General features: G+C 43.1%; 1 protein-coding gene across 1 annotated transcript in view; it reads left to right on the forward strand.

The window, feature by feature from the left end:
* The window catches only part of LOC144597863 (cytosolic phospholipase A2-like), a 99,456-nt gene that overhangs the window by 7,584 nt on the left and 64,804 nt on the right, over positions 1 to 27,068 (forward strand). Inside the window, exon 2 of the mRNA XM_078407577.1 lies at positions 1,607 to 1,758. Within this exon, the coding sequence (XP_078263703.1) occupies positions 1,726 to 1,758 (33 nt within the window). The 5' untranslated portion in view covers positions 1,607 to 1,725. The remainder of the gene's footprint in view (positions 1 to 1,606; positions 1,759 to 27,068) is intronic.

The following is a 27,068-nucleotide window of genomic DNA, read 5'->3' on the forward strand; positions in this document are numbered from 1 at the left end:
ACTCACCAAGTCCAGCCAACGGTTGTTCTCGCTGCTGCTTCTCCCGACCTTCAGTCAGAGACAGTTTAACCACCACTCCGAATCTGCTTATACTCAACTCTCTCCTTCAAGGCAAAAATTGTAATTAATTTACTAACTGGTGAGGACACCAGTTACACTCCTCAATTGCCAGGGTATGGCTACTTGACAAAATGCAATGAATGTGTTGCTAAGAAGCCACCAGGTATTGTCCCCATCTCCTCAGAGGGATCAGCAGAGAAGATATCATTCACTGATTTGTGCATTGATTGAACTCAAAGCATAGTAATGCACACTTGTAAGATGCTTCATTATGCATACTTTGCTCTGTTACTTTGTGTTGGAATAACTCAGCAGGTCAGATTGCATCTTTGGAGAACATAAATAGAGTGGGGTGGGGTTTTGGTGGGGACCTTCCGAATCGGCCTAAAGAAGGGTCCCCACCCAAAATGTCACATATTGATGTTCTCCAGAGATGCTGCCTGATCAGCTGAGTTACTCCAGCACATCAGCACATTGTGTCTTTTTTTATAAACCATAATTTAAAGTATGTGTTTACTGGGTGAGTCCTGTATATTTTCTGTTCATGCTTGCATGTATGTAGTGGATTTATATTTTTATGGTTCTTTGGAATAAATAATACAACTGATACCTGAAATGCTTACAGTTGAGCAAAGTTTGGATATTTGTAAATTATAACCATACTGTTTGTGGACTAAATTTGTCTTGGCTTTTTGCATTCTCCTGGGATTAATGTGTTCCTCTTGAAAGCTGAATCGAACCTCATTATAAAAATATAATTACATTTTAATACATTGTCACCACCATCTATTTGTCTTCTTTGATTGCATTATACAATACTCTCCAAATATTTTTTTTCTTTCTTTAATGTCAGCAATTTGATGGGCATCTTTGAGTAAAGAAGAGTATATACATTTTATGGAAAGTTAGAACAAAACTACATCAAGCGAATAGAACAATAGAATTATGGACTTTTGGGTAGGGGAGCTGCAAATCGGGGGTGGGGGTAGATTTTAGGGGTGCAAATTTAAAAAAAATTAAAAGCACAGTTGAGATGAATGTCTAAGGACTTTTCAACTGGGAGCACAACATGCTAAACTGACAAAAAAGACACTGTGCTGGAGTAATTCAGCAGGTCAGGTAGTATCTCTGAAGAACATAAATAGGCGACGATTTCAGAATCGGCCTGAAGAAGGGTTCCCACCCTAAATGTCACAAATCTATGTTCTCCAGTTCTCATTCATCTCAACTGTGCTTTTGATTTTTTTAAATGTCGCTCCCCTAAAATCTACACACATTGTGTCCTTTTTTGTAAGCCAGCAACTGCAGTTCCCATAGTTCATGTACGTTAACATACCAACTCACCTTTCTCATTGCTGGTGGGGACAAAGCGTGTAATTATGCAAGGAACACTGATTTGATGGAGAGAACTACATGTTCTTTCTGCATGGGTACAGTTGCTGGGTTATTTCATTCTGTTGCCTAATATTTGGCAAATCTGTACGTTTTAGTGTAGGTGAACTAATGGGTTGAATGAGCTTTAATTGTTTTATTTTCTGTGTTACAGGAATGAAAACTGATGTTTGATTGTTTAATTTATTCAACCTTAACGAAGAAACTTCAAGTGACAGATTTTCTTTCATTCGTTTTTTCTTGGACTGGAATTCTGTTAACCAGGAATTGAGAATGGCTTCAATAGATCCATACCAGCACATCATAGTGAGTATATCGCTTCTAACACAAACATTTTTCATTTGCTGATTGTTTTTATTTTATAATGCAGTGCTTATTCTTACTGGGGAATAGAACACCTCACATTTCAAGAACCCAGTACTTTCGGATTAAAATAGACCACTACATTGTAATGCACCAAACTCAATCGAGTCATTTTCATCAGCAAAACCCATACAATCTGTATCTGTAGCAAATAGTGAGCAGTTTTGGTCACTTTTGGTGTTACAGACCTATTAGTCCTTGAAAGTACAAAATATTTGGATTGAAACTCTGCATTCTTGCAGTCAATCACTTTTGATTTGGGTTCAGACGTCAATGACTAAAGGTTTAGGCTAGTCCTGCTAATACAAGGCTATTGCATTTCCAATCAATTGATAACTCATCTTATTCTGCTCAAAATAATGTACACAATATTTGAGAGAAGTGCATTGCAGTTTGTTGCAAATATCCTGCCAGACATCAGATACAGTATGGGAGTAGTTCCTACAGAAGGTGCGAAAGGGTGCGAAGGAGAAGATGTAGATAGTGGTGAGATCATTTTGTGGCTGGAGGAAATAACAAAGAATGGTATGTTTGATGTGGAGGCTGGGGCTAGTTCCCTTCAGTTTTCCCTTCAGCATGTAAAAGACATGTTCAATTGGGTTCAGATCGGGTGATGACTTGGTCAAGAATTTACCATTTTTTAGCTTTGAAAAACTCCTTTGTTGCTTTAGCAGTATGTTTGGGATCATTGTCTTGCTGTAGAATGAACCGCCGGCCAATGAGTTTTGAGACATTTGTTTGAACTTGAGCAGATAAGATGTGTCTATACACTTCAGAATTCATTAAGCTACTACCATCAGCAGTTGTATCATCAATGAAGATAAGTGAGCCGGTTCCTTCAGCAGCCATACATGCCCAGGCCATAACACCCAGACCACCGTGTTTCACAGATGAGGTGGTATGCTTTGGATCTTGGGCAGTTCCTTCTCTCCTCCAGACATTGCTCTTGCCATCACTCTGATATAAGTTAATCTTCGTCTCTTCTGTCCACAAGAACTTTTTCCAGAACTGTGGTTGCTGTTTTAAGTACTTCTTGGCAAACTGTAACCTGGCCATCCTGTTTTTGCGGCTAACCAGTGGTTTGCATCTTGCTGTGTAGCCTCTGTATTTCTGTTCATTAAGTCCTCCGCGGACAGTGATCATTTACAAATCCACACCTGACTCCTGAAGAGTTTCTGATCTGTCGGACAGGTGTTTGGGGATTTTTCTTTATTATAGAGAATTCTTCTGCCATCAGTTGTGGAGGTCTTCCTTGGCCTGCCAGTCCCTTTGCGATTAGTAAGCTCACCAGTGCTCTCTTTCTTCTTAATGATAGAAACATAGACAATAGGTGCAGGAGGAGGCCATTCGGCTCTTCGAGCTAGCACCGCCATTCATTGTGATCATGGCTGATCATCCACAATCAGTAACCTGTGCCCAACCTCCCCATATCCCTTGATTCCACTAGCCCCAGAGCTCTATCTAACTCTCTCTTAAATTCTTCCAGTGATTTGGCCTCCACTGCCCTCTGTGGCAGAGAATTCCACAAATTCACAACTCAATTCCATAAATTCACAACTCAATTCCACAAATTCACAATGTTTCAAACAGTTGTTTGGTAAGATGTTCCAAACAGTTGATTTTGGTAAGCCTAAGGTTTGGCTCATGTCTCTAACAGTTTTATTCTTGTTTCTCAGTCTCATAATGGCTTCTTTGACTTTCATTGGCACAACTTTGGTCCTCGTGTTGATAAACAGCAATAAAAGTTTCCAAAGGTGATGGAAAGACTAGGTGCTGAGAGCTCTCTTATACCTGCATTAAGGAGGTAATTAAACACACCTGAGCAATTACAAACACCCGTGAAACCATGTGACTCAAATATTATGGTGCCCTGAAATGGGGGGGACTATGTATAAACACAACTGTAATTTCTACATGGTGAAACCAAAATGTATAAAAATGGCCTTTATTAAATTCTGACAATGTGCACTTTAACCACATGTGATTTTTTTCTATTACAAATCTCAAATTGTGTGGTACAAAGGCAAATAAATAAATGGTGGGTCTTTGTCCCAAACATTATGGAGAGCACTGTAACCAACAAAAAGGAAGATTTAGCCAGGTCCAATGGCCATATTTTTGATCTGTAGGAATGAAAAGGAGTCAAAAGAGAAGTTGTTCAGGGTAAGAACAAATTTCACAGAGGATAAAAGTGTTGGTGGAGACCTTTAAGACCTTCCTGATTGGAGATGGAGGAAAGGAAATGCAAAAATAGTCGGTTGATGAAGTTGGTTAGAGGTGACATGCATTTCTTCCGAATAGCTTGTTTCAATTCTGCAAAACCTGCACATTTCTATTTATTGTGCAGGCATGTGATTTTCTGCTGTTAGGAAGGAAAAGCAAATTCATGAATGATGTTGAAGTCAGCGTTGGTGAAAGAGGTTCTGACATTTATGGGCAAATCATGCAATGAGGAGAAAGTAATCAGCAGGTCAAATTGTGCCAACTGAGGCCACAGTACGAGTTGGTCAATGCAGCACGGATATTGAAACCACATGGATGATGTACCAGTGGTCAGAGTAGCGCAGAGAAATGTTGTGAGGCAATTTTTTCCAAAAATAAAAGCTGTGCTTTTTGCAACTTTCAAGATTTTATTATTTCCCCACTTGGTTGTTCATTTTGACCCAAGGAAAGCCTTTAGGGAAGTCTTAATTTTCTCGTCTTTACTTTCATTTTGTTCAGCAAACTCTTTTTACACTTGTTTACATTTCCTCATTCCATGTAATCTTCCTCTTCACTAATTCTTGAACTCCATTTCAATTCAGTGGAGACATACAGTTGCATCAGAGGTGACAGATGTCTGTCCCTTCCAGTCTGTTTACTAGAAGTTACAGAAATATGCTTCCTGCTTCCCTCTAGAAATTACATTTATATAGAGTCGTAGAACTATACAGTTTGGAAAAAGGTATTTTATTCCATGAAGTCTGCAAACCATAAAACACACATTTGCATTAGTGCAAAAGTGGTTGAGGCAGATACAATAACAACATTTAATGGGCATTTAGACATTGATAGGAAAGGTTTGGAGAGAAATCGGTCAAACATAGCCAAATGGGGCCAACTTGGGCACTTGGTCGGCATCTGGTTGGTCCAAATGGCCTGTTTCCATGCTCTGTGACTAAGACTCAATACTGATTCTGCTTCGAAGCTGGAAATGTGAAACTAACAAAATCTCAGCAAGTTCGACCGCATCTGTGGAAAGACAAGCAGTCAATGTTTGGTGTTCATCAGAATTGATTTTATTTTATTCTCCTCACATTCCCATGAACCCCTTGTGCTTCCCAGTGCCACCGAGTGGCCATTAACCTAGTAACACACATGTCATTGGGATGTCATAAGGTCATTTCTTTATTCCCCATTATCACTTCTGCTGCTTCGTTCTCCAGCAGTCCATCGCCCACTCTTGCCTCTTTCATGCTCTTTATATAACTGATCTGGGAGGAAACCAGAGCACCCAGGGGAAACCCCATGCAATAATAAAGAGATTGTCCATATTCCATACAGATAGCACAGGAGGTTATGTATTGGAGATAGTAACTCATCGGGTCTCTGGAGAAAAGGAAAAGCTAATGTTTCGGGTTGAGATCCTTCTTTAGACTGGTTTGGCTGAGCAAGGAAATCGAGAACATTTCCATCTTCTTGCCACTTCACAGGGTTAAAGAAAAATGTAAACGGCACCTTCTGACCATACAGCTTGATTTTTTTTCCTCCTTTTTTTATTTTATTGTACTGATGCCACTGACTTTCCAAGACTTTTATTTTTTTGAAAGACAAGGGTTTTGCTCACACCATGTTTAATCTTGGGGGGAGGATAAGTTGTGGGGAGGATAAGTTGTATTGCATCCACAATGCAATTGATCTGTGTCGGAATTTATGCTTCTATGAGACTCCTTCCACTCCTCCTCTTCACTCAACACTGTTCCTTACTTCCTATTGTAATCATCAAGCTTCCCCTTGCTTCAACCACTACATTTTTTGTGCATAATACAGTTTCACTTGAATTCCCTATCGGATATAATAATATGCCTTTATTGTCATTGTACGCAAAGTACAACAAAATTAGAAGTGCTACAGCTGATAACAGTGCGACAGTGCATATCTTTCAAAGACAATCGCACAGACATACGAACCAACACAACAAATACCAGTATCAATAAAAAACCAATTTAAAAACCTAATAAATAATGAATGAGCTTTACACCTAAAATTCTAAAAAATGTTTCTTTTTTTTAAAATGTGCGACGAAAATGAGAGTAGTCAAGTCATGTGCTTCCATTCACTGTTCTTATGGCCCAGGGAAAGAAACTGTTTTTGAGTCGATTTGTTCTGGCCCTTAGGCTCCTGTAGCGCCTCCCAGAGGGCAGGAGAGCAAACAGTTTGTGTCCTGGGTGAGTGCTGTCCTTCATTATATTTCTGGCCCTGTTCAGACAACGCGAGCTGGAGATGTCCTTCAGAGAAGGTAGTGGACAGCCGATAAATTTCTCTGCTGTCTTAATGACCTTCTGGAGGGCCTTCTGGTCTGCAGCCAAGCAGCCAGCATACCACACAATGGTGCAGTATGCCAGTACGCTCTCAATGGTGGAGCGGTAGAAGGTCACCAGCAGATTCTCCTTCAGTCTGTTTTTCCGGAGTAGTCTTAAGAAGTGCAGTCTCTGCTGTGACTTTTTAACTACCGCTTTGGTATTTGGTATATATCATTGACTGTGTTGTATATATGGCCATTACTTTTGAACTTGCACGTAAGTGGAAGTATAAGGGGTAGGCCATTTAGAACGGAGATGAGGAAAAACTTTTTCAGTCAGAGAGTTGTAAATCTGTGGAATTCTCTGCCTCAGAAGGCAGTGGAGGCTAATTCTCTGAATGCATTCAAGAGAGAGCTAGATAGAGCTCTTAAGGATAGCGGAGTCAGGGGGTATGGGGAGAAGGCAGGAACGGGGTACTGATTGTGGATGATCAGCCATGATCACATTGAATGGTGGTGCTGGCTCGAAGGGCTGAATGGCCCACTCCTGCACCTATTGTCTATTGCCTATTGTCTATTTTCTCTATTCTCGCCCATTTCAACTTATCACATCTCATTTGGCATTATCAAGACAGCTAGGCACATTGAGCCTTCGCCTCATGATTATATCTTGGTCTAACCCAAGGGTTCCCAACCTGGGGTAAATTTCACCAACCCAGGGGGTAAATTTGTTGATTCTGGATTTGTACATATTGACTGACTGACTGTTTGGTTCTGGTATGATAGTATCTGTTCATCATTAGTTGTTCATAAATAAGTGAAATAACATTTATGTCTTATTATTATTATTTCAACTTAAGATAATAATGTTAAAAACAGTATTTAAATTTTTTTCCTTTGTGAGTTGCTTTATTATGGTAGAAGTGTAAACTCAAATTACTGAACAAAACAGGGTGGGGGTAAATTTTACTTTTGAAAAGTTGCAAAAGGGTAAACGGGGCGAAAAAGGTTGGGAACCCCTGGTCTAACCACTGTTGAATGCAATTTTTCTGCTGTTCACTATTTAATATGGTCCCAATATTTGTTTGACCTTTTTCTGGCCTTATTATGCCTGCGTTGCAATTATTCAGTGAATTATGATGAGTTACCCATTATGATGATTTTGTTCCTTTACCCTCTTGTACTTTTCTTATCCAGGCAGAGCTTGGTGCTGTTAGTCTATTTGTTAACCACACTTATTTATAGATAAATGCATTTTCCAATTTGACAGCTCTCTGCAAACGTGTTAATAGTGTTGTGTAGTTTGTCACATACTTCCTTTGTGTTATCTACATGCCACAATTAGGCATCATCCATGCTGCAGAGATAAAGTGCTGTTCTTTGTCCAGCTTGTGAGGAGCAAGTATGGGCTTTGTATTTTCCCACTCATTCAGCTCCACTACATGGAATAGAACAACCATACAATAAAAATAAGCACAAGTTTGAAGCTTTTTAATATTTTGCAGAATTTTTCCTTCACATTCCTTCACATTTCCTTCACATTCAACATTTGTTAAATCAGAATAAATTTCAATGAATTAACAATGCACAACTCTTGGAGCTAAGTGCTACGCCAGGTAGAAATTGATACAAAAATTCTATTTTAAAAGATCCTATCTAAAATTCTAAAAGATCCTATCCATCTCTCCCACTATCTTCTCTGCAGCACAAAACTAACTTTTTATGCCTTTCCCAGTTCTGTCAGAAGGCTGACCAGAAACATTAACCCTATTTCTCTTGCCTGACCTCCTGAGTGTTTCCAGCATCTTCTGGGTTTTTTTCCAGATTTACAGCATCCGCAATTTGATTTGATTTTCTTTTGATATTAAGCACAGTGCCAGGAGAGGATCATGATCATGGTCAGACCAGCATGTGTAGGAAGGAACTGCAGGTGCTGGCTTACACCAAAGATAGACAGAAAATGCTGGAGTAACTCAGCGGGACAGGTAGCATCTCTGGATAGATCGAATGGCTGATGTTTTGGGTCGAGACTCCAGCATGTTGTGCTCCAAAGCTGAGTAAGGAAATTGAGAATGTTTCCATCTTTGCCCAGGCTGATGAAAAGGCTTCTGCTTGAAACATTAACCCTGGATTTCTTCCACAGTTGCTGCTTCATGTGCTTACTGTTTCGAGCATTTTCCATTTCTTTTTGGCTCTCAGTTCACAGTTGGTGCGGGAAATTCACCCCGATATAAATCAAATTTTATTCTTGTGTGCTTTGTTCAGTACTTGGTCATCCTTCATAATGCTATAGCTCTGCTTTCAGGTCCTGTATTTCACATTGCTTGGTGAGAGAAGTTGTTTCCACATCTGATATCAGCGAGATATTTTAGAATTGAGTTAGGTGCACAGCGTAGGAGGTGACAGTAGGCCACTGTTGCCCAATTTACGCAAGTGAGATAGACCATACAGACTGGAGGAAAACAAAAAAATATATATAGTTGTAATGCTGCTTTGCAACTCCAGCAATCCTGACCTCTGTTGCTGCCAGTTTGCTCATTCTCTCTGTGAGCTTCCTCAACATATGCTGGTTTCCTCCCACATCCCAAAAAACATGCTGACTGGTAGAATAACAGGCTACTGTAAATTACTCTTGAGTATAGATGGGTAGTAGGAGAACATGGTGTATTGGTGGGCACGTGAGAGGGAATAGATTTCAGGGAAAAAAGTGAGAGAATGGAGTTGATGGGATAGCTCAGAGCATTGGATCAAGTGGAATATGATACATGTGACTGATTATCAAATTATTAGTTGGGCATAACCCTGACTAATAATGTGATGATTAGTACGAGGCATTTGGAGATGTCCGCATCACAATTCTCCTTGGATGTAATCATAGGTACTAAATATTTGTGTGAAATTGCTTTTTTAATATGCAATGGGTAAATATTTTTGTTTTCAAAATGAATATGCTGATTTTTGTTGTCATATCATCATATCATATATATACAGCCGGAAACAGGCCTTTTCGGCCCTCCAAGTCCGTGCCGCCCAGTGATCCCCGTACATTAACACTATCCTATACCCACTAGGGACAATTTTTACATTTACCCAGCCAATTAACCTACATACCTGTACGTCTTTGGAGTGTGGGAGGAAACCGAAGATCTCGGAGAAAACCCACGCAGGTCACGGGGAGAACGTACAAACTCCTTACAGTGCAGCACCCGTAGTCAGGATCGAACCTGAGTCTCCGGCGCTGCATTCACTGTAAAGCAGCAACTCTACCGCTGCGCTACCGTGCCGCCCATATTGCTTAGTTTAATTTAGAGATAGAGCGTAAACAGGCCCTTCGGCCCACCGAGTCCACATCGACCACCAATCCCCACGCAGTAACACTATCCTACACATACTAGGGACAATTTTACATTTTATACCAAGCCAATTAACCTACAAACCTGTATGTCTTCGGAGCATAGGAGGAAACCGAAGATTTTGGAGAAAAACCCACGCAGGTCATGGGGAGAACTCTGTACGGACACGCACCTGTAGCCAGGATCGAACCTGGATCACTGGTGCTGTAAGGCAGCAACTCTACCGTGCTGTGCCACCCACTGCGCCACTGTGCCGCCTATGCATCCTATTAAAAGGTGCACAGGTCTACAGGTTTCGTGGGAGGCTCCCAAAGAAAGAGCTACAACTCTCTTAGGCCTCCTGGAAAAGCATAGATTGTTCAAAAGGAAACAAATGACTAAAAGGCGCTGGTACAAATATTTGAAGGGTTGCCTTAAAAAAAAAAAGCAAGCAGTGAAGAGATAGGTGATAAGCCTTTGCACATATATCGTCTAATCATATCTAGAAATTTAAAACATGTTGGATATGATCTCACTTCCAAGCAATGGTTTCAGTTTGTGATCCTGTTTGGTCACTGAGATACTTATCTGAAGCAGAATGCTGAATCAAATCTAAATGAATGATTGAAGTTGGTTTAGGGCAGGATGAATTGGTTTCTGAATGTGCACTGGCCACGCTGGAAACATTGTTGGGTGCACACAGTCATCTACCCATCTGCTCTCACTTCTGAATAGCCTGCAGTCAGTTGTGCAGGCTTCTTCTTCAGACTGATTATGAACATATGAAAGAGTCGGTACGAACATGGCTCACATTATTACCACATTATATTAAGCTTACATTGAAGAGGTCTTGGTTTGCAGATAATGTGGACATGAGCTCTTGTTCTTTGGTTGTGCTTCATAACAGTTTCCATATTAAGGCATTGGTTCCCATTCTCGACTATTTTACATTTGTGACTTCATTTTTGTCAAGTTCATGGGTTTTACAAGGTTGTGCAACTGACCTTGACCCATATTTTATTTCACTTTATAAGATATGTTGACAGGACCTAGTAATGCAGAAACAACTTTCCAGCGATTGTATCAGTGAGCCTCTGAGCATGCATGTCACCAGTAAAATGCAACCACATGCATTTACTTCCACAGCAACTGAACGGCTGCCTAACTGTAAACTTTCACCAATACACACTCAAGTCAGCTTTTTTTTGTTGTTTCAAGACTTCTTAATGGAAACTAGCAGCCGTCAAAAGGTTTTGATGTTTAATAAAGATTATTGTCAAATGAGCTAGTTGGATAGATATTGCAGTCCCTTTCTGTCAAAATAACTGCCATTACAGCAAGGAAACTGGTTGAAGGACAGATAGATAAGTTTAATCAGGGTCTCGACCCGAAACGTCACCCATTCCTTCTCTCCAGAGATGCTGCCTGTCCGCTGAGTTACTCCAGCTTTTTGTGTCTATCTTAATCAGTGAAGATATGACCCATTCTTAGCGGTGAAGCTATCTACAAATGCTAGCTCTTGTGAGATGGCATCCAATGAGCTGAAATGTCTCACTGGATGATCTGGACATTCTGTCTGTTCAGACGGGTAAGAAAGCACAACATGGTAAAGTAAGCCACCCAACATTTCTAAATGCTAACTATTTTACAGACTGTTTGTTTCAGTGTCTGAATAAGGGTCCCAATCCAAAACGTAGCCTATCCATGTCCTCCAGAGATGATGCCTGACGTGCTGAGTGACTTGTGTTTTACTCAGTTTCTTGTGTCTTCTTGAAGTACTTGAGTTATGTATTGACTACACAAATGCCAGTTTACCCAAATGTAACCGGTTAACTACTTTTCTAGACATCGTAGAACAGTACAACACACCAATAGGCTCTTCAGCCCAAAATGGCAATGCTGAACATGATTCCAAGTTAAAATGATCTCTGCTTGCACAAGATCCACATTCTTCCATTCTCTGCATCTCCATGTGCCTATCCATGTCTTTTACATGCCCCTATTGTCTCTGTCTCCACCACTCTTGGCAGTGCATTCCAGGCACTCCCCAATCTCTGCGTAAAAAAATAAAGACTTGCCCCGCACATCTGCTTTTAACTTTGGCCCCTTAAGTTATGCCAGTCTATGCTCTCTCGTCTTTGACATTTCCAATCTGAGAAAAAGGTTCTGACTGTCTACACTATTTATGCATTTCATAATTTGCTATTCTTCTATCTGGTCTCCTCTCAGTCTCAGATGCTCCTGAGAAATCAATCCAATTTTTTCCAACCTCTCATTATAGTTAATATTGCTTAATCCATGCAGCATTCTGGTAAACCACTTCTGCACTCTCTCCAGAGCTTCCACATCCTTCCTGTCAGGATAGTCATCACACCATACTCCAAATGCGGCTTAACCACCGTACTACAAAGCTGCAACATGACTTCCTGACTCATATACTCAATGCCCCAACTGATGAAGGCAAGCATACCATGTACCTTCTTTACCACTCTATATACTTGTGCTGCCACTCTCAGGGAGCTGTGGTCTTGAACCCCAAGATCCCTTCTTTCATTATCTCTGTCCTTCAAAGTAACAACTTAAAATTCCTCTCCACCTCTGAAGATCCTTCCTCAATGAAACTTCGCTCCAAACTATAACATCCTTCACCCCCTTATCCCTGCTTGCACTCTTATTACGCTTGTGATTTGCAATGTGCTTACTCCTCTCTATTTTTAACAGTAGTACAATGTGGGCTATTGTCCACTGGAACATGGTTGAAATTGCCCAAAATGTTTGTCCATATTTCTTTGTTGAACTTAGAAAGAATTCACCTGGGGTGGAAAGATGAATTATAGACAATAGACAATAGGTGCAGGAGTAGGCCATTCGTCCCTTCGAGCCAGCACCACCATTCAATGTGATCATGGCTGATCATTCTCAATCAGTACCCCGTTCCTGCCTTCTCCCCATACCCCCTGACTCCGCTATCCTTAAGAGCTCTATCTAGCTCTCTCTTGAATGCATTCAGAGAATTGGCCTCCACTGCCTTCTGATTACTGATCCATTCACATCCATTATTTGTTTGTTGATTTAAAAAGAGACTCAGATAAAATAACAACTTCCCTTAAGTCAAACTTATCAGATGTTCCATTGTTCATTTCCTTTTGCTGCTAAATGAACATCATTCTCCAACATTTCCACCAACTTCATTGTAATCCCTCAAGCAGTCAAATCTTCCCATCCCCACCCCTTCCCTCTTTCCACAGAGACGACTTACTCCACAATTCCTTGGTTCATCCATCCCTTCCCACTGAACCCCTCCCCAGAACTTCCCCCTGAAGCCACAGGAAGTGTAACAACTGTCCCTCCACCTCACCTCCATTCAGGGACTCCAGCAGCCCTTATAGGTGAGACAGAGGTTCACATGCCCCTCTTCAAACCCTTTTCCTGTCCCTCCCCCCTTCTCTGTATCCATTTCTCCCACTATCCCCGCTCTAGTCACTCTGCGTCTTTCCCCTCCTTTGTAAACTTCCCCTGTCACCGAGTCCCACATTTCCCTTTTATTGCCTCTCTTCCCCTCTTTCCCCGGCTTTACATTTCATTACCCTTTTGTCTCCTTTTCATCTCTAACCTTTGTCACTTTCTCCACACACCTGCCAATCATTTCTCTCCCTCCCCTGGCCTTCACCTGTATCCACCTATCACCTGCCAGGTTTTGTCCCGCTCCCTCTCTCTTTTCCAGGCTTCTCCCCCCTATTAACAGTCTGAGGAAGGGTCCCGGCCCAAAACATCACCCGTCTACTCCCTCCACAGTTGCTGCCTGACCCACTGAGTTCCTTCAGCACTTTTCTTTTTGCTCAAGAGTCTAGCAATATCCATTCCTGCCTTGGTACAGATGGGACCTTGTAACTAAAACAGAGACATTTAGAGAATGTAAATTACATCATTTTCAATTGCATAAATTCAATTGCCTGTTGGCACTAAAGCAGTGAGATATTTTCAATTGTTTCCTCTTTGCTTGATCACCACCTGTAGTTATTCTTCTTTCATGATCCCAAATGACTAGATCAGCCTACAGTTTTAGATTTTAGATTTAAAGAAACAGTACGGAAAGAAACAGGCGTTTTGGCCCACCGAGTCCGTGCTGACCAGCGATCACTGCACACTAACACTATCCTCCACACACTAGTGACAATTTACAATTATACCAAGCCAATTAACCTATAAACCTCTATGTCTTTGGAGTGTGGGAGGAAACCGGAGCTCCCGGAGAAAACCCACACAGGTTACGGGGAGAACGTACAAACTCCGTACAGACAGCACCCGTAGTCAGAATCGCCTGACAGAATACTTAATTATTTCCTCATGTTTCCTCAGGGGTTTTCCAGAGAACACACTGAATAGTTATTGAATTTAAATTTTATTTCTTTTCTTCCTGTCCATTGGGGCCATTTATACTGTCAGTTGAATCATAGGTTAGTGTAGGCTTTTCAGTCCACGTCAAATTAGTTAATTTGATTTGAGCTTTACAAGATATTCTTAATTTATACGTCGAATTCCCTGAAAAATGTCATGACTGAAACTGCTTTTATTATCTTATTCATATAGTAAATTAAAAAAACATTTTCTGTTCAACAAAGGTTCATACCCATTTGCCACTGACAAACATAAAATCAATGTACAGTGTAAGATTTTGTACATTTTTCTGAAATTAGTTTTGTTTTCTTCCAAGACCCAAGTATTTACCATGAGCATTGGTGTTGTCTGCAAATTTACTAACAAAGTTAAGTACAATGTTATCCAAATTGTTAATGTATTTAACAATCAGCAGTAGATCCAACACTGACTCCAGCAGCACTCCACTGGTCACAGGCCTCCAATTGGAAACAACAACTATTCACAACTACCCTTTGACTCCTTCCTCCAAAGCCAATTTTGAATCCATTTGTTCACCTTGGATTCCATGCACTATAGCCTTCCAGACTAGCCTACCACACCGGACCTTGTCAAAAATTTCCATATAGACAATATGTGTAGTTGTCCTTGCAGCCCTTCTTAAATAACAGTACAACATTAACCTCCCAGAACTACACCCTTGGATAAAGATGATACAAATATTTCTTCAAGGGCCTCAGCAATTTCCTCACTAGCTCCCCAAATGGTCCGAGAATGTATTTGGTCAGGCCCTGGGGATTTATCTACCTTAATGCGCTTATGGTTTCACACATCACAGCTCCTATTCCTCACTTGTTTAGTTTCCATAATTGTCTCCTCAGTAAAAATGGATGAGAAGTATTTATTTAATATCTCTCCCATCTCCTGTGCTGATCTTTAAGGGGACCTACACGTTCCCGAGCCATCCTTTAACTCTTAATATTCATGTAGAATCTCTCGGGGATTTCCTTTACGTTGCCTGCCAGAAACATTTCATGTCCACTTTTTATTCTCCTGATTGCCTTAAATGTACTCCGACACTTGTTATACATGTGGAGGGATTCACGTGATCCTAATTACCCACATCTGCCACATACATCCCTCTTATTCCTGATGAGAGCCTCGACCAGGTTTTGCTGAATTTGTCAACCATGTCCTTCACCCTAACATGCTGTGCTCTTGCCATCTCACTTTTGAAAGCCTCCCTCTTTACCAGCCATCCCCTAATCTGAAAAACAATCAGGTTGTCGAGTCATATAGTGATATAGTGTAGAAACAGGCCCTTTGGGCCAACTTGCCTACACCGGCCAACGTGTCCCGGCTACACTGGTCCCTGCATTTGGTCCATATCCCTCCAGACCTGTCCTATCCATGTACCTGTCTAAATATTTCTTAAACATTGGGATAGCCTCAACCACCTCTTCTGGCAGCTTCTTCCATGCACCCGCCACCCTTCGTGTGAACAAGTTACCCTCAGATTCCTATTAAATCTTTTCCCCTTCACCTTAAACGTATGTCCCCTGGTCCTCAATTCATGTACTTCCAAAATCGACCCTGTCCCAATTTCATACCTTAATTTGTGGGCCAGTCTTATCATTCTCCGTAACTACTTTAAAACTAGAACAATTATGGTCACTGGTCCCAGACTGCTGCCCCACTGACGCTTCAGTCACTTGCCCTTCTTCGTCCCTGAAGAGTCCCTACTAGTGTTGTGCCCTCTCTAGTAGGGCCTTCTTGATTAAGGAACCCTACTTAGACACATTTAACAAATTCCACCTCTCCAAGCCCTTTATATTATGGTAAACTCACACTTAAAGGAGAACCTATCTACAGCACAGTTGATGGCTTGGATAACATGACAGTGTCTCCTGTTTCGTTGAAGCTCCTTTAATTAATGTCAGGCAGCATCTCTGGTGAAAAAGTATGGTCCGAAGAAGGGTCCCGACCTGAAACGTTACCCGTCCTTTTTCTCCGGAGATGCCTCCTGAGCAAAGATGCTAGAGGAACAAGATGGACCACTCCGTTTAAATCGCCTATACTGAAGTGTTGTACGCAAAGGAGCGTAACGTCCGCCATTTTAGTAGGCAAAACCCACCGTTCGTTATGCCTCTCGCAGTGTAATCAGTGTTTTGGGGGAACAGTATGTGTGATGATACAATTAAAATGCAGAATATATCTCATCTATCAATTCACAGATTTTTGTTATTTTTCTTTTTAAATGTTTGTGCAAGTTTCTGCCTACTAAAATGGCGCCATGACATACTACGGTTTTTAGGGTTGAGTGGTCTATCTTGCTCCTCTAGTATCTTTGCTCCTGACCCTTCATGTTACTCCAGCACTTTGTGTCTATTTCAACATTATTTATTTGCTTTGCTTTGCTTTTCTATCCCTTATTATTCTAACCAAAATAATCTATTAGTAAATGTTGTCTGTACTGTAAGTTAAGTAACTTAAGTATTTTTTCTATTTTTACTCAGCAAAAGTGGCAAAAAGCATTTAGCTAGGAAATGTTTATTTCTCACTGCTAGTTTAGAGAGCCATCTCCTGCAAAACCTACCCCTACTAAGTGTAACCTGAATACATAATTAAGTTGTTTACAGCAGCAGAAAGGCCTACAAAAAATATAGTTTCTCAAGAACTGAAATGTTAACCAACTAGAGAAAATACCTTACAGCACATCAGAGAAACACTGGTGTATTTCCTTATTATACAACAATTTTTAAAGACTGACACGATAATCCAGAATGAGTAAAGAGAAATCAATAACAAATTTTATAATGGAAACTTGCCAGTGATGAATTGGCTATACAGAAATAATTGAGCTAAGAAAAAGCACGGAATGTTTATTTGGAAGGGAAATTTAATCTATTTTGTCTTGACCAGTGACCAGTGGGGTACCGCAAGGTTCGGTGCTGGGACCCCAGCTATTTACGATATACATTAATTACTTAGATGAAGGGATTAAAAGTACCATTAGCAAATTTGCAGATGATACTAAGCTGGGGGGTAGTGTGAATTGTGAGGAAGATGCAATAAGGCTGCAGGGTGACTTGGACAGGTTGTGTGAGTGGGCGGATACATGGCAGATGCAGTTTAATGTAGATAAGTGTGAGGTTATTCACTTTGGAAGTAAGAATAGAAACGCAGATTATTATCTGAATGGTGTCAAGTTAGGAAGAGGGGATGTTCAACGAGATCTGGGTGTCCTAGTGCATCGGTCACTGAAAGGAAGCATGCAGGTACAGCAGGCAGTGAAGAAAGCCAATGGAATGTTGGCCTTCATAACAAGAGGAGTTGAGTATAGGAGCAAAGAGGTCCTTCTACAGTTGTACCGGGCCCTGGTGAGACCGCACCTGGAGTACTGTGTGCAGTTTTGGTCTCCAAATTTGAGGAAGGATATTCTTGCTATTGAGGGCGTGCAGCGTAGGTTCACTAGGTTAATTCCCGGAATGGCGGGACTGTCGTATGTTGAAAGGCTGGAGCAATTAGGCTTGTATACACTGGAATTTAGAAGGATGAGGGGGGATCTTATTGAAACATATAAGATAATTAGGGGATTGGACACATTAGAGGCAGGAAACATGTTCCCAATGTTGGGGGAGTCCAGAACAAGGGGCCACAGTTTAAGAATAAGGGGTAGGCCATTTAGAACGGAGATGAGGAAGAACTGTTTCAGTCAGAGAGTGGTGAAGGTGTGGAATTCTCTGCCTCAGAAGGCAGTGGAGGCCAGTTCATTGGATGCTTTCAAGAGAGAGCTGGATAGAGCTCTTAAGGATAGCGGAGTGAGGGGGTATGGGGAGAAGGCAGGAACGGGGTACTGATTGAGAGTGATCAGCCATGATCGCATTGAATGGCGGTGCTGGCTCGAAGGGCTGAATGGCCTACTCCTGCACCTATTGTCTATTGTCTATTGACTTATTTTGAGGCGGGAAGTGAACATGTAATCTAGGCATACTTGGTATTAAAAGAGCAATGATTCCTTGGAAGTTGTCTTTTAAAAGAAATACTGAACTGTCCTATTTTTAAAGTCATACTTATGGTGTAGCTTTTCTCCTGGATCAAAGGTCACAGTTCTGAATGAGGTCATCCAATGTAGATTGACTAGTTCATTCACTTCTACTGCTATCTCTTCTAGTTTACGCGGAAGCAGGCCCTTTGGCCCATTGATAGGGTAGAGAGTCAGAATCTTTTTCACAGAGTAGAAATGTCATGGACTAGAGGGGATAGCTTTGAAAAAGATGTGCAGGAGCAGGAATTTTCCAAATAGAGTTGTGGGTTCCCAGAACACGCTGCCAGGGTTGGTGGTGGAAGCTCTTATGATTGTGGCATTTAAGAGGCAGGGAATGAAGGGCTATGATAGGATTGTGTGCAGGCAAAGGAGATTAGTTTACGATGTCATGTTCGGCATGGGCACTATGGGCCGAAAGTCCTGTTCCTGTGCTGTACTGTTCCATGTTCTAGAAGGAGTGAAATGTAAAATCAGAGATCTTCAGCTGTATCATTAATGTGAACCACACTTGCATCCAGCAAGACCCAAACAATTTTCGGGCTTCAGGAGCTGGTAAAAGAGAAGTAACGATCATTTGAGTCACCATTGAAATTCTGTGGGGTTTTACATTTATCAGAAACTTAACGTGACCAGTCACACAAATTTGGTTATTAGAGCAGGTGTAGATTCGATGGGCCGAATGGCCTGATTCTGCTCCTATGACTAATGAACTTTTATGCATTCAAGTTCCGGTGAAAGCTACAGAGTTGTCCAAGAGTCATGGGCGGCACGGTAGCGCAGCGGTAGAGTTGCTGCTTTACAGCGAATGCAGCGCCGGAGACTCAGGTTCGATCGGTGCTGCACTGTAAGGAGTTTGTACGTTCTCCCCGTGACCTGCGTGGGTTTTCTCCGAGATCTTCGGTTTCCTCCCACACTCCAAAGACGTACAGGTATGTAGGTTAATTGGCTGGGTAAATGTAAAAAAAAAATTTAAAAATTGTCCCTAGTGGGTGTAGGATAGTGTTAATGTGCGGGGATCGCTGGGCGGCACAGACTTGGAGGGCCGAAAAGGCCTGTTTCCGGCTGTATATATATGATGATATGATGATATGACATGGTAGATTTGTGGGAATTTCATAGTGAATGAATTAAGAGTTTAGTCAAATTGCCATCGTACTTGGTGGTTATTATTGCTTATTATGATTGTGGAAACCCACCTAAGTTAATATCACAGATTTTATAAAGTATGAAGCCACTCAAAGATGAATAATGTTTTGAACTCATATCACACACCACATAAAGGCAGCATACCACACTAGCAACCACAATCACTTCACACTACAGAGAATAAAGATTTACACCTGGTGAGTTTTTACTCAAACCTAGAAAAAACAATGGACCAGAGAAATAAATGAGGTAAGAGAGTTTTTCCACAGTGTGTGCCCATGCTTTTTGTGGCCTGTTATTTCTTTCAACATTTATTCTTAGTAACATTTATTCTTGGTAATTGCAGACTTACCCTTTAATAGTAAGTCTTGAATTTAAGCATCTCGTGAAAAATAATTGAGCTCATTTGATTATGGATATTTCTCTAAAGTATTGTTGGACAATCAACAAGCAGCTTTGATATTCCCCCCTATCCTATACCCTTGTACCCTCACAGAGTTGCCCATTGCCAGTTGCCTGAAAATGGCTCTAAGTATATTTACGATCTTGTCATTGAATGTCAGTGAAGACGTGTGTATTCTGAGGGAGAGAGACTACTTTAGAAAACTCCTTTAATGCATAAAAGGATAAGGAACGGTCATCAATGCATCAAAATATATCCATCCATCGCATACAATACACTCCTCAACTCATAATAACTTGGATTTCTTTGAAGACATTTAGTAGAGAGCTTAAGTAGCAGCTTTACATTTTCTCCCTTTTAATAAAGAATAATATTACATGACTTGTGTATTCATGCCAATACACAAGAGTTGCAACTCATAGTTTTATTTGTACTTAAGCGGAGGTAACAATAAGTGCTATCGTCTTCACAGTCTGGTCGCGGTCTGCCTGGAAGGCAGCGACCGGCAGCGTACATAGTCAAGGTGGGAGTGAAGATCCGGACTGGATCGTGTGTGGAATGTGCAGCATGCATAGTGAATGTGATACTATATATATATAGTGAAGGTGAACTAGCATGCACAATCTACATCCTTCCTCTCAAGGAAAGAATACATAATAAAATAAAGATACGGTAGTCGCCGTGGATCTTATAATATATATCACCGCTCATGTGCGACTAACATAAGTACAGGTAAACTGATATTGACAAAGGCAGTCCAAACGTAGCCCGTTGAATGTCACTCAAAGTTCAAGTGTTAGGCCTGGTACTTCACGGTGGGCCGGCAGGCACGATCTGCACGTGTACGGTACAGTCCCGCTGGAGACGAGACCGATGGAACCGGCCCCAGAGAGTGCGGTGACATTGCTGGCGATGGGACGGGAGACGATGGCGGGCGGTGAGGTGGCGAGGCCACAGGCGAGGCCGGAAGGGCTGACAGACCGGGCAGCGGAGGCATAGACAGGCCGGTGTCCCCAGAGGGGTGTGGGTGGGTTAAACTTGAGTGGTCGGGGAGGAACAGATGTGGTGCTGGTTCGCACAATGGCAGGATGTGCTGTCGGTTGCGTCTGTAAATTCCGCCATCGGCTTCGACTAAATACGAACGAGGCTCGGGCGCTGGCCGAGATATCACCCCCAGGCGGTCGTGACCCTTTTCGGTTCGTAGGCGGACCACCTGACCGTTAGCCAGTGGTGGCAGAGGCTTGCTCGTCTTGTCGTACCAGCGTTTTTTGATGTCACATTTCCGTTGCAGCTGGGACTGAACATCAGATGGAAAGTGAACTTGTGGCTCCAGGGTATGTTTAGCAATGGGTAAAGTGGTTCTTGTCTGCCGGGACATTAGGCGTTGCGCGGGTGAACCAAGGATCGGATCGCGGGAGATGTTCCGCAGGTTTAGTAAGTCGAGGAAAACGTCTGATCCCGCTCTGCGGGAACGTTCCATTACCTGCTTGGCACTCTGGACAGCATGCTCCGCTAGCCTATTAGACTGAGGGTACTCGGGGCTACTAGTGATGTGGCAAAAGTCCCAGCGTGCAGTAAATTCTTTGAATTGGAGGCTGGCGAATTGGCTGCCGTTGTCGGAGAGTAGGCGATGAGGAGCCCCGTGGACGGAGAAATGGCATGCAAGCTTCTGGATCACTGCCGCGGAGGTGAGGCTCGGGAGCAGATCGATCTCGAACCACCCGGAGTACGAGTCGACTATGACTAAGTACCGCTTCCCGTTCCACTCAAAAATGTCAGTTGCCACGATGGACCACGGGAGGTCAGGAACCAGGTGTGGAAGGAGCGGCTGTTTCTGCTGGTGCGGCGCCAGGCTGTTGCACACCGCACAGGACTCTACTCTTTGACGAATATAGTCAGACATTCCAGGCCAGAAGAACATGCTCTTAGCTCTCGAGATCGTTGCTTCTGTGCCTGGGTGTCCCCCATGGATGCTGTCGAAGTACTTGCCATGTAAGGAGGCAGGAATCACAGGTTTGTGGCCCTTTACGACAATACCACCCTGCAGGACGAGGTCGTCGCGGACGGAGAAGAAGGGCTGTAAGGCATCCGGCAGTCTGTTCTGCTTGACCGGCCACCCATGTCTTATGACAGAGGATAGTGCTAGGAGGGTGTCGTCGGCGGCAGTCTGGGCTGCCAGGTCCTCCAGGCAGGACGAGGGGACGTAGGAGACCATCATGACGGCAAACTCGTCTCCTGACGAAGGAGAGCCGCAGGTTGCCCGCGGAGCTCGAGAAAGGGTGTCCGCCAGGTGCATGTCCTTGCCCCGCTTGTAGACTAGAAAGATGTCGTACCTCTGAAGCTGCAGCATCATCCGCTGGAGCCGCGCAGGGGCGGCGTGTATTGGCTTGCTTACAATGCTAATGAGTGGCTGGTGGTCTGTTTCGATCGTGACCTTCTTGCCGAAGATAAAATCATTGAATTTTCTGCAAGCGAAGACGACCGCTAGCAGCTCTTTTTCGATTTGCGCATATCGTTGTTCGGTGTCCGTCATAATACGAGAGGCGTAGGCAACAGGTCTGTGGCCGTCACCGCTGTTTTGAAGGCAGACGGCACCCAGTCCATACTGCGAGGCATCGCAGGACAGCGTGACAGACAGCTTGACATCGTAGTACGCGAGAGTGGGGGCACAAGACATCTGTTGTTTCAGAGTGTCGAACGCTCTCTGTTGCTGTTCATGCCAGCCCCAAACAGTGTCTTTGTGAGTTAGTAGGCGTAAAGGGGCAGATATTTCACTAAACTTCGGGATGAATTTTCCCAGGTAGTTGACCATCCCGAGAGGTCACATCGGAGGGCGCTGGCAGTTCGTTGATCGCGATTGTTTTAGATGGATCGGGTTTGAGACCGGCGCTCGTGAATATGTGGCCCACGTAGTTGACTTCGCTCACCCGGAATTTACACTTAAGCGGGTTGAGCTTGAGATTGATCTCTTTGGCGCGGTCGAGGACTTTCTTCAGATTCACGTCGTGGTCCTCGACATTTTGACCGGCGACGAGGATGTGGTCAACCACAATCGAGCAGGGGTATCCGGCAAATAGCTGTTCCACGGTGCGTTGAAACACCTCACTGGCTGAGTTTATGCCGAAGGGCATACGTAAAAATTTGAAACGTCCAAACGGTGTACAAAAAGTGGTCAGGTTGGAGGAGTTGTCATCTAGCGGAATCTGCCAGAAGGAGCTTTTTGCGTCGAGGACGGAGAAAACTGTCGCCTTGCCCAGTTGCGCTGCGACATCTTCCACCGTGCGCATGGGATAGTGTGGCCGTTTAATGGCGGTGTTTAAATCCCTGGGATTAATGCAAATCCGTATCTCCTCCGTGTTTTTTTTAGACCTCACCATGGTAGAGACCCAGTCTGACGGGTCCGTGACAGGGGCAATCACTCCCAGATCCACCATCCTGTTAAGTTCACTCAGCACGCGGTCCCGCATAGCATGGGGAATCCGGTGGGCGGGACGGACGACCGGTAAGACCTCTGGGTTGATCGTGATCTTGTACGTGATCGGAAGCTTGCCGAGCTTGTCGTTAAAGAGCTCACTGTACTGCGAGAGGAATCGCTGGGCGGGGGCATGTGCGGAAGCCAGTTGATGGACCACCGAGTCGAAGGCAACCAAGCCTAAGTCGATGCAGGCAGCAATGCCTAGCAGGGAAGGAGTGTTTTCCCGGACAACCAAGAAAGACAGTTTGTGAACCCGGGACGCTAGCTGGCACTGCAGCTCAACAGTTCCGACGGGCTTGATTGAGCCCCCTCCAAAGGGAAGCAGTGAGGCCATGGTTGGCTTGATGTCCTTGGCATTACGAATCCTGTGGAGCTCTGATAAGGTGATAACGTTGCAGCGAGCCCCTGCAGTAACAGGCACTCCGTTAATGAGGAGGGTGACCATGGGATCGAGATGTTTTGGAGATGGGTCTGATAAGGAATGTATATTGATATTCAGTCCGTCTATAGCAGCTAGGTCATGCTCATTAAACACAGGGAGTGGTGCAGGTGCTGCGTGAGACGGCTCTGGCTGTAGCAGATGAACCGACTGTTTTGTCCCGACTCTGTTCCCACGCGAACGACAGCAGCGGGCAGAATGGTTTCTGCGTTTGCAGTAATGACAGACTTTCCCAAATGCAGGGCACTGCTCCCGAATCCCAGCGTGTGAGCCCCCACAGTTACTACAGTTGTTGATGTGACCGGCACAGGATCTGCCAGGCACTTCAGAAAGTGGGCGTTGAGCACGGTAAGATGTGCCGGCAACATTCACATCAAACGCAGAGTGGGGTCCCGGCCCCAAGGATTTAGTGTGTGAGGCAGTTAGCTCAGCAACTCGACGATACTCAGCTACCTCTAGGGTGAGGTCAGCATCACGTAGTAGTTCATCACGCACCTTGTCATCAAGGATGCCACAGACCAGTCTGTCCCGAACGCGCACCAGCTGGCAATATATCTCAGGGAGCTAATGTAAGCTTCAACAGGCTCACCTTGCTTCTGGTTGCGAGTAAAAAATCTGTGGCGCTCCATAATGAGATTCGAGCGCAGCTCGCAAAGCTGTCGGAACTTTGTCAGGAGGCAGTCCGGGTCCTCCTTAGATTCCGACGGGACCTGAACGCCCGCGGGAGTTATCCGGGCCGGCGCGTAGTGGAACCGGTGAGCACGGCGAATGGCCTCACTGCCCGCCAGGTTGAGGAGAATAGCAGCACGAGTAGCTGGAGGTGCAGCATGATGTGCTGCCTGAATATAGATCCTGAAATCCTCCTCGAAGATGCGCCAGCGTTCAGCGAGGTCGCCATCGAATACGAGTGGGTCAGGCTTGCGAAACGCTCCAGCCATAGTGAGACAGTAAATCAAAACTAAGCAAAAAAAACAAAACTGAAGTAGTGGGTCGAGAATCTTCTGACGCCATGTTGTGTATTCATGGCAATACACAAGAGTTGCAACTCATAGTTTTATTTGTACTTAAGCGGAGGTAACAATAAGTGCTATCGTCTTCACAGTCTGGTCGCGGTCTGCCTGGAATGTGATACTATATATCTATAGTGAAGGTGACCTAGCATGCACAATCTACAATGACCATCTGCATCCTGGCAGCATTAATCAATGATTAAGTCTGAAGATGCATCCCGACCCGAAATGTCACCTATCCATATTTTCCATAGATGCTACCTGACCCTCTGAATTACTCCAGCACTTTGTGCCCTTTTTTCTAACCAACTATTGCCTGCTCTGTGGCTGGGGATTCACACTGTCTAAATCACAACTGCATTTTGTATGTTATCGTCCTGGTAGATAGTCTGGGTGTACTCTCTCTATTTGACTCCACCTCTTCCATAATCCCACTAAGATTATGAAATAAGATTTGACTAAGCCCCTCTGAACCTGTGCGTTGCTGCTTGTCTGCATGGTATTGCTGGAAAGGAAGTACCACAATCTTGGCAAAGATTGACTTGAAGGAAACAATGTTGAGACGGTCTCTGCGGCCTCTTAAAAGAAGATGTCATTCAGTTCCTCTGTGCCAGGTGAGAATTCATGTTCTAATCCTTTGATATCCTTGCCTTGAGGAATCCAGGTATTTCTTGCCCCTAGTCAATTCAACGTATATGGTACCATTTTTCTGAATCTGCTTTTTTAGAAATTTAATTATATTTAGTTCCTTTCAAATATAGGCTGAGCATCTTTAGCTTTTTTTGGTGCTAACATACAATATCAAGAGATTTGTACTCTTTAAGATGAAACTGTTCCTGGTCACTGTAGGAATTTACTCAGGCAGTGTCTTGACAGGTGGCTGTGCGTTTAATGAGCTTTGGAGGATGATGTATGAATGAGTACTGCTGTAAATGTGAGAGTTAATTACTGTACTGTGCATTTAGGTCAACTGTATTAAATGGACCCGACAAAAATGTTCATTGATATTTTAAAGTTTTTTGCCTTTCACCAAAAGCCTTGGTTTTCTGCTGTATAATGAAAATGTTAGAACTCCTTTGGAGAGGCGAATGTGCATCATCTGGAGAAAATCTTCGGGAATAGATTAGTTTTTCTTTAGCATGACTTTGTATCTGAGTTTTTGCAAAGCCATCATCTTCCATTTAGATCCTATTTCCAATCCTATTCCTAGACCCACTAAGGATAGCTTGGTGGGGCAGCTGGTAGAGCTGCTGCCTCACAACATAGCTGATCCCATGTGCTGTCTGTGTGGTGTTTGTACATTCTCACTGACCACATGGGTTTTCTCCAGGTACTCCGGTTCCATCCCACATCCCATTGCAGGTTAATTGGCATTTGTGAATTGCCCCTAGTAGGAAGTGGATGAGAAAGTGGGATAACAGAACTTGTGTGCCCAGTGATCATTAGTCACCGTGGACTTGATGGGCTGAAGGCACTGTTTCAATGCTGTACCTGTAAACTAAACTAAACTTAACTCTGCAGCAAAGGTTCGTCACCAACAAAAACTAACAAGCTATATGAGGTAATAGGGCTAATGGCCCAAGAGTTTTAGGGAGTAACATAAAGGAAGAAGGGGTGATGGAAAGGTATAAAGATTTGGGAGGGAGTTCCAGAGTTTCAGGCCATGGCAGATGAAGGCATCACTGTGATGGCTGATGATTGATGGTAGAATGATTACTGTTAGAGGTAATCAGAATCCCAGAATAAGACCAAAGATTCATTGGGGGAATGGGACTAGTGGGAAATTATGGAAATTGGGAGGGGAAAGATCGTAGTTTGATAGAAAGAGTGGGGATTTTTAAATTGGTTCCCAGTTATGGAAGACTTCAGTGTGAGTCAGCAAGCACAGAAGCAACAGATGAACAGGAATTGCTCAGAGTTAGAACACGGATGCCAACATTTTGGATCATGTTGACTTTGTAAATGGTGGAAAATGGGACGCCAACCCAGAGTGCTTTGGAATGGTCAAGTTTAAAGCTAGCAAAGAATTAAAAAGTATTTTAAACAATCTGTTTTAGAGCCAGCAAACATCCAATTAAAGAATAATATTTCTGTTGAGCAAGTTTCTTGGTTGAGCAGGCTGGTTTCAGACAGTAGGTAAGCTGATATGGAGATATGGTCACTCTGTATTGTGGAGATGTTGGGAAAGTATCCTTACACTGTATGTTGTTTCTTTTTTTTTTTTCCTAATCAGATGTGCAGCACTTTGGTCAACGTGGGTTGTTTTTAAATGTGCTATACAAATAAAATTGACTTGACTTGACTTGACTTATATTTTAAAATGGAATGAAAAAAACCTGAAGATATGCAGTCTGTCCATATCTTAGATCTACTGCTTGGATATTATGTATGAAAGAATAAGTAGGCAAACCGGTAAAAGGAATAGATAGTCAAAGCTTTCTCCCGATTAGGTTATTAGAGAAATATTATGAACAAATATTAGGCCTGCCCTTCTGCTGTGGGTTATTGAAATATGGAGAAAG

The sequence above is a fragment of the Rhinoraja longicauda genome, chromosome 11 (genome assembly GCF_053455715.1).
Source record: "Rhinoraja longicauda isolate Sanriku21f chromosome 11, sRhiLon1.1, whole genome shotgun sequence".
Classification (NCBI taxonomy): domain Eukaryota; kingdom Metazoa; phylum Chordata; class Chondrichthyes; order Rajiformes; family Arhynchobatidae; genus Rhinoraja; species Rhinoraja longicauda.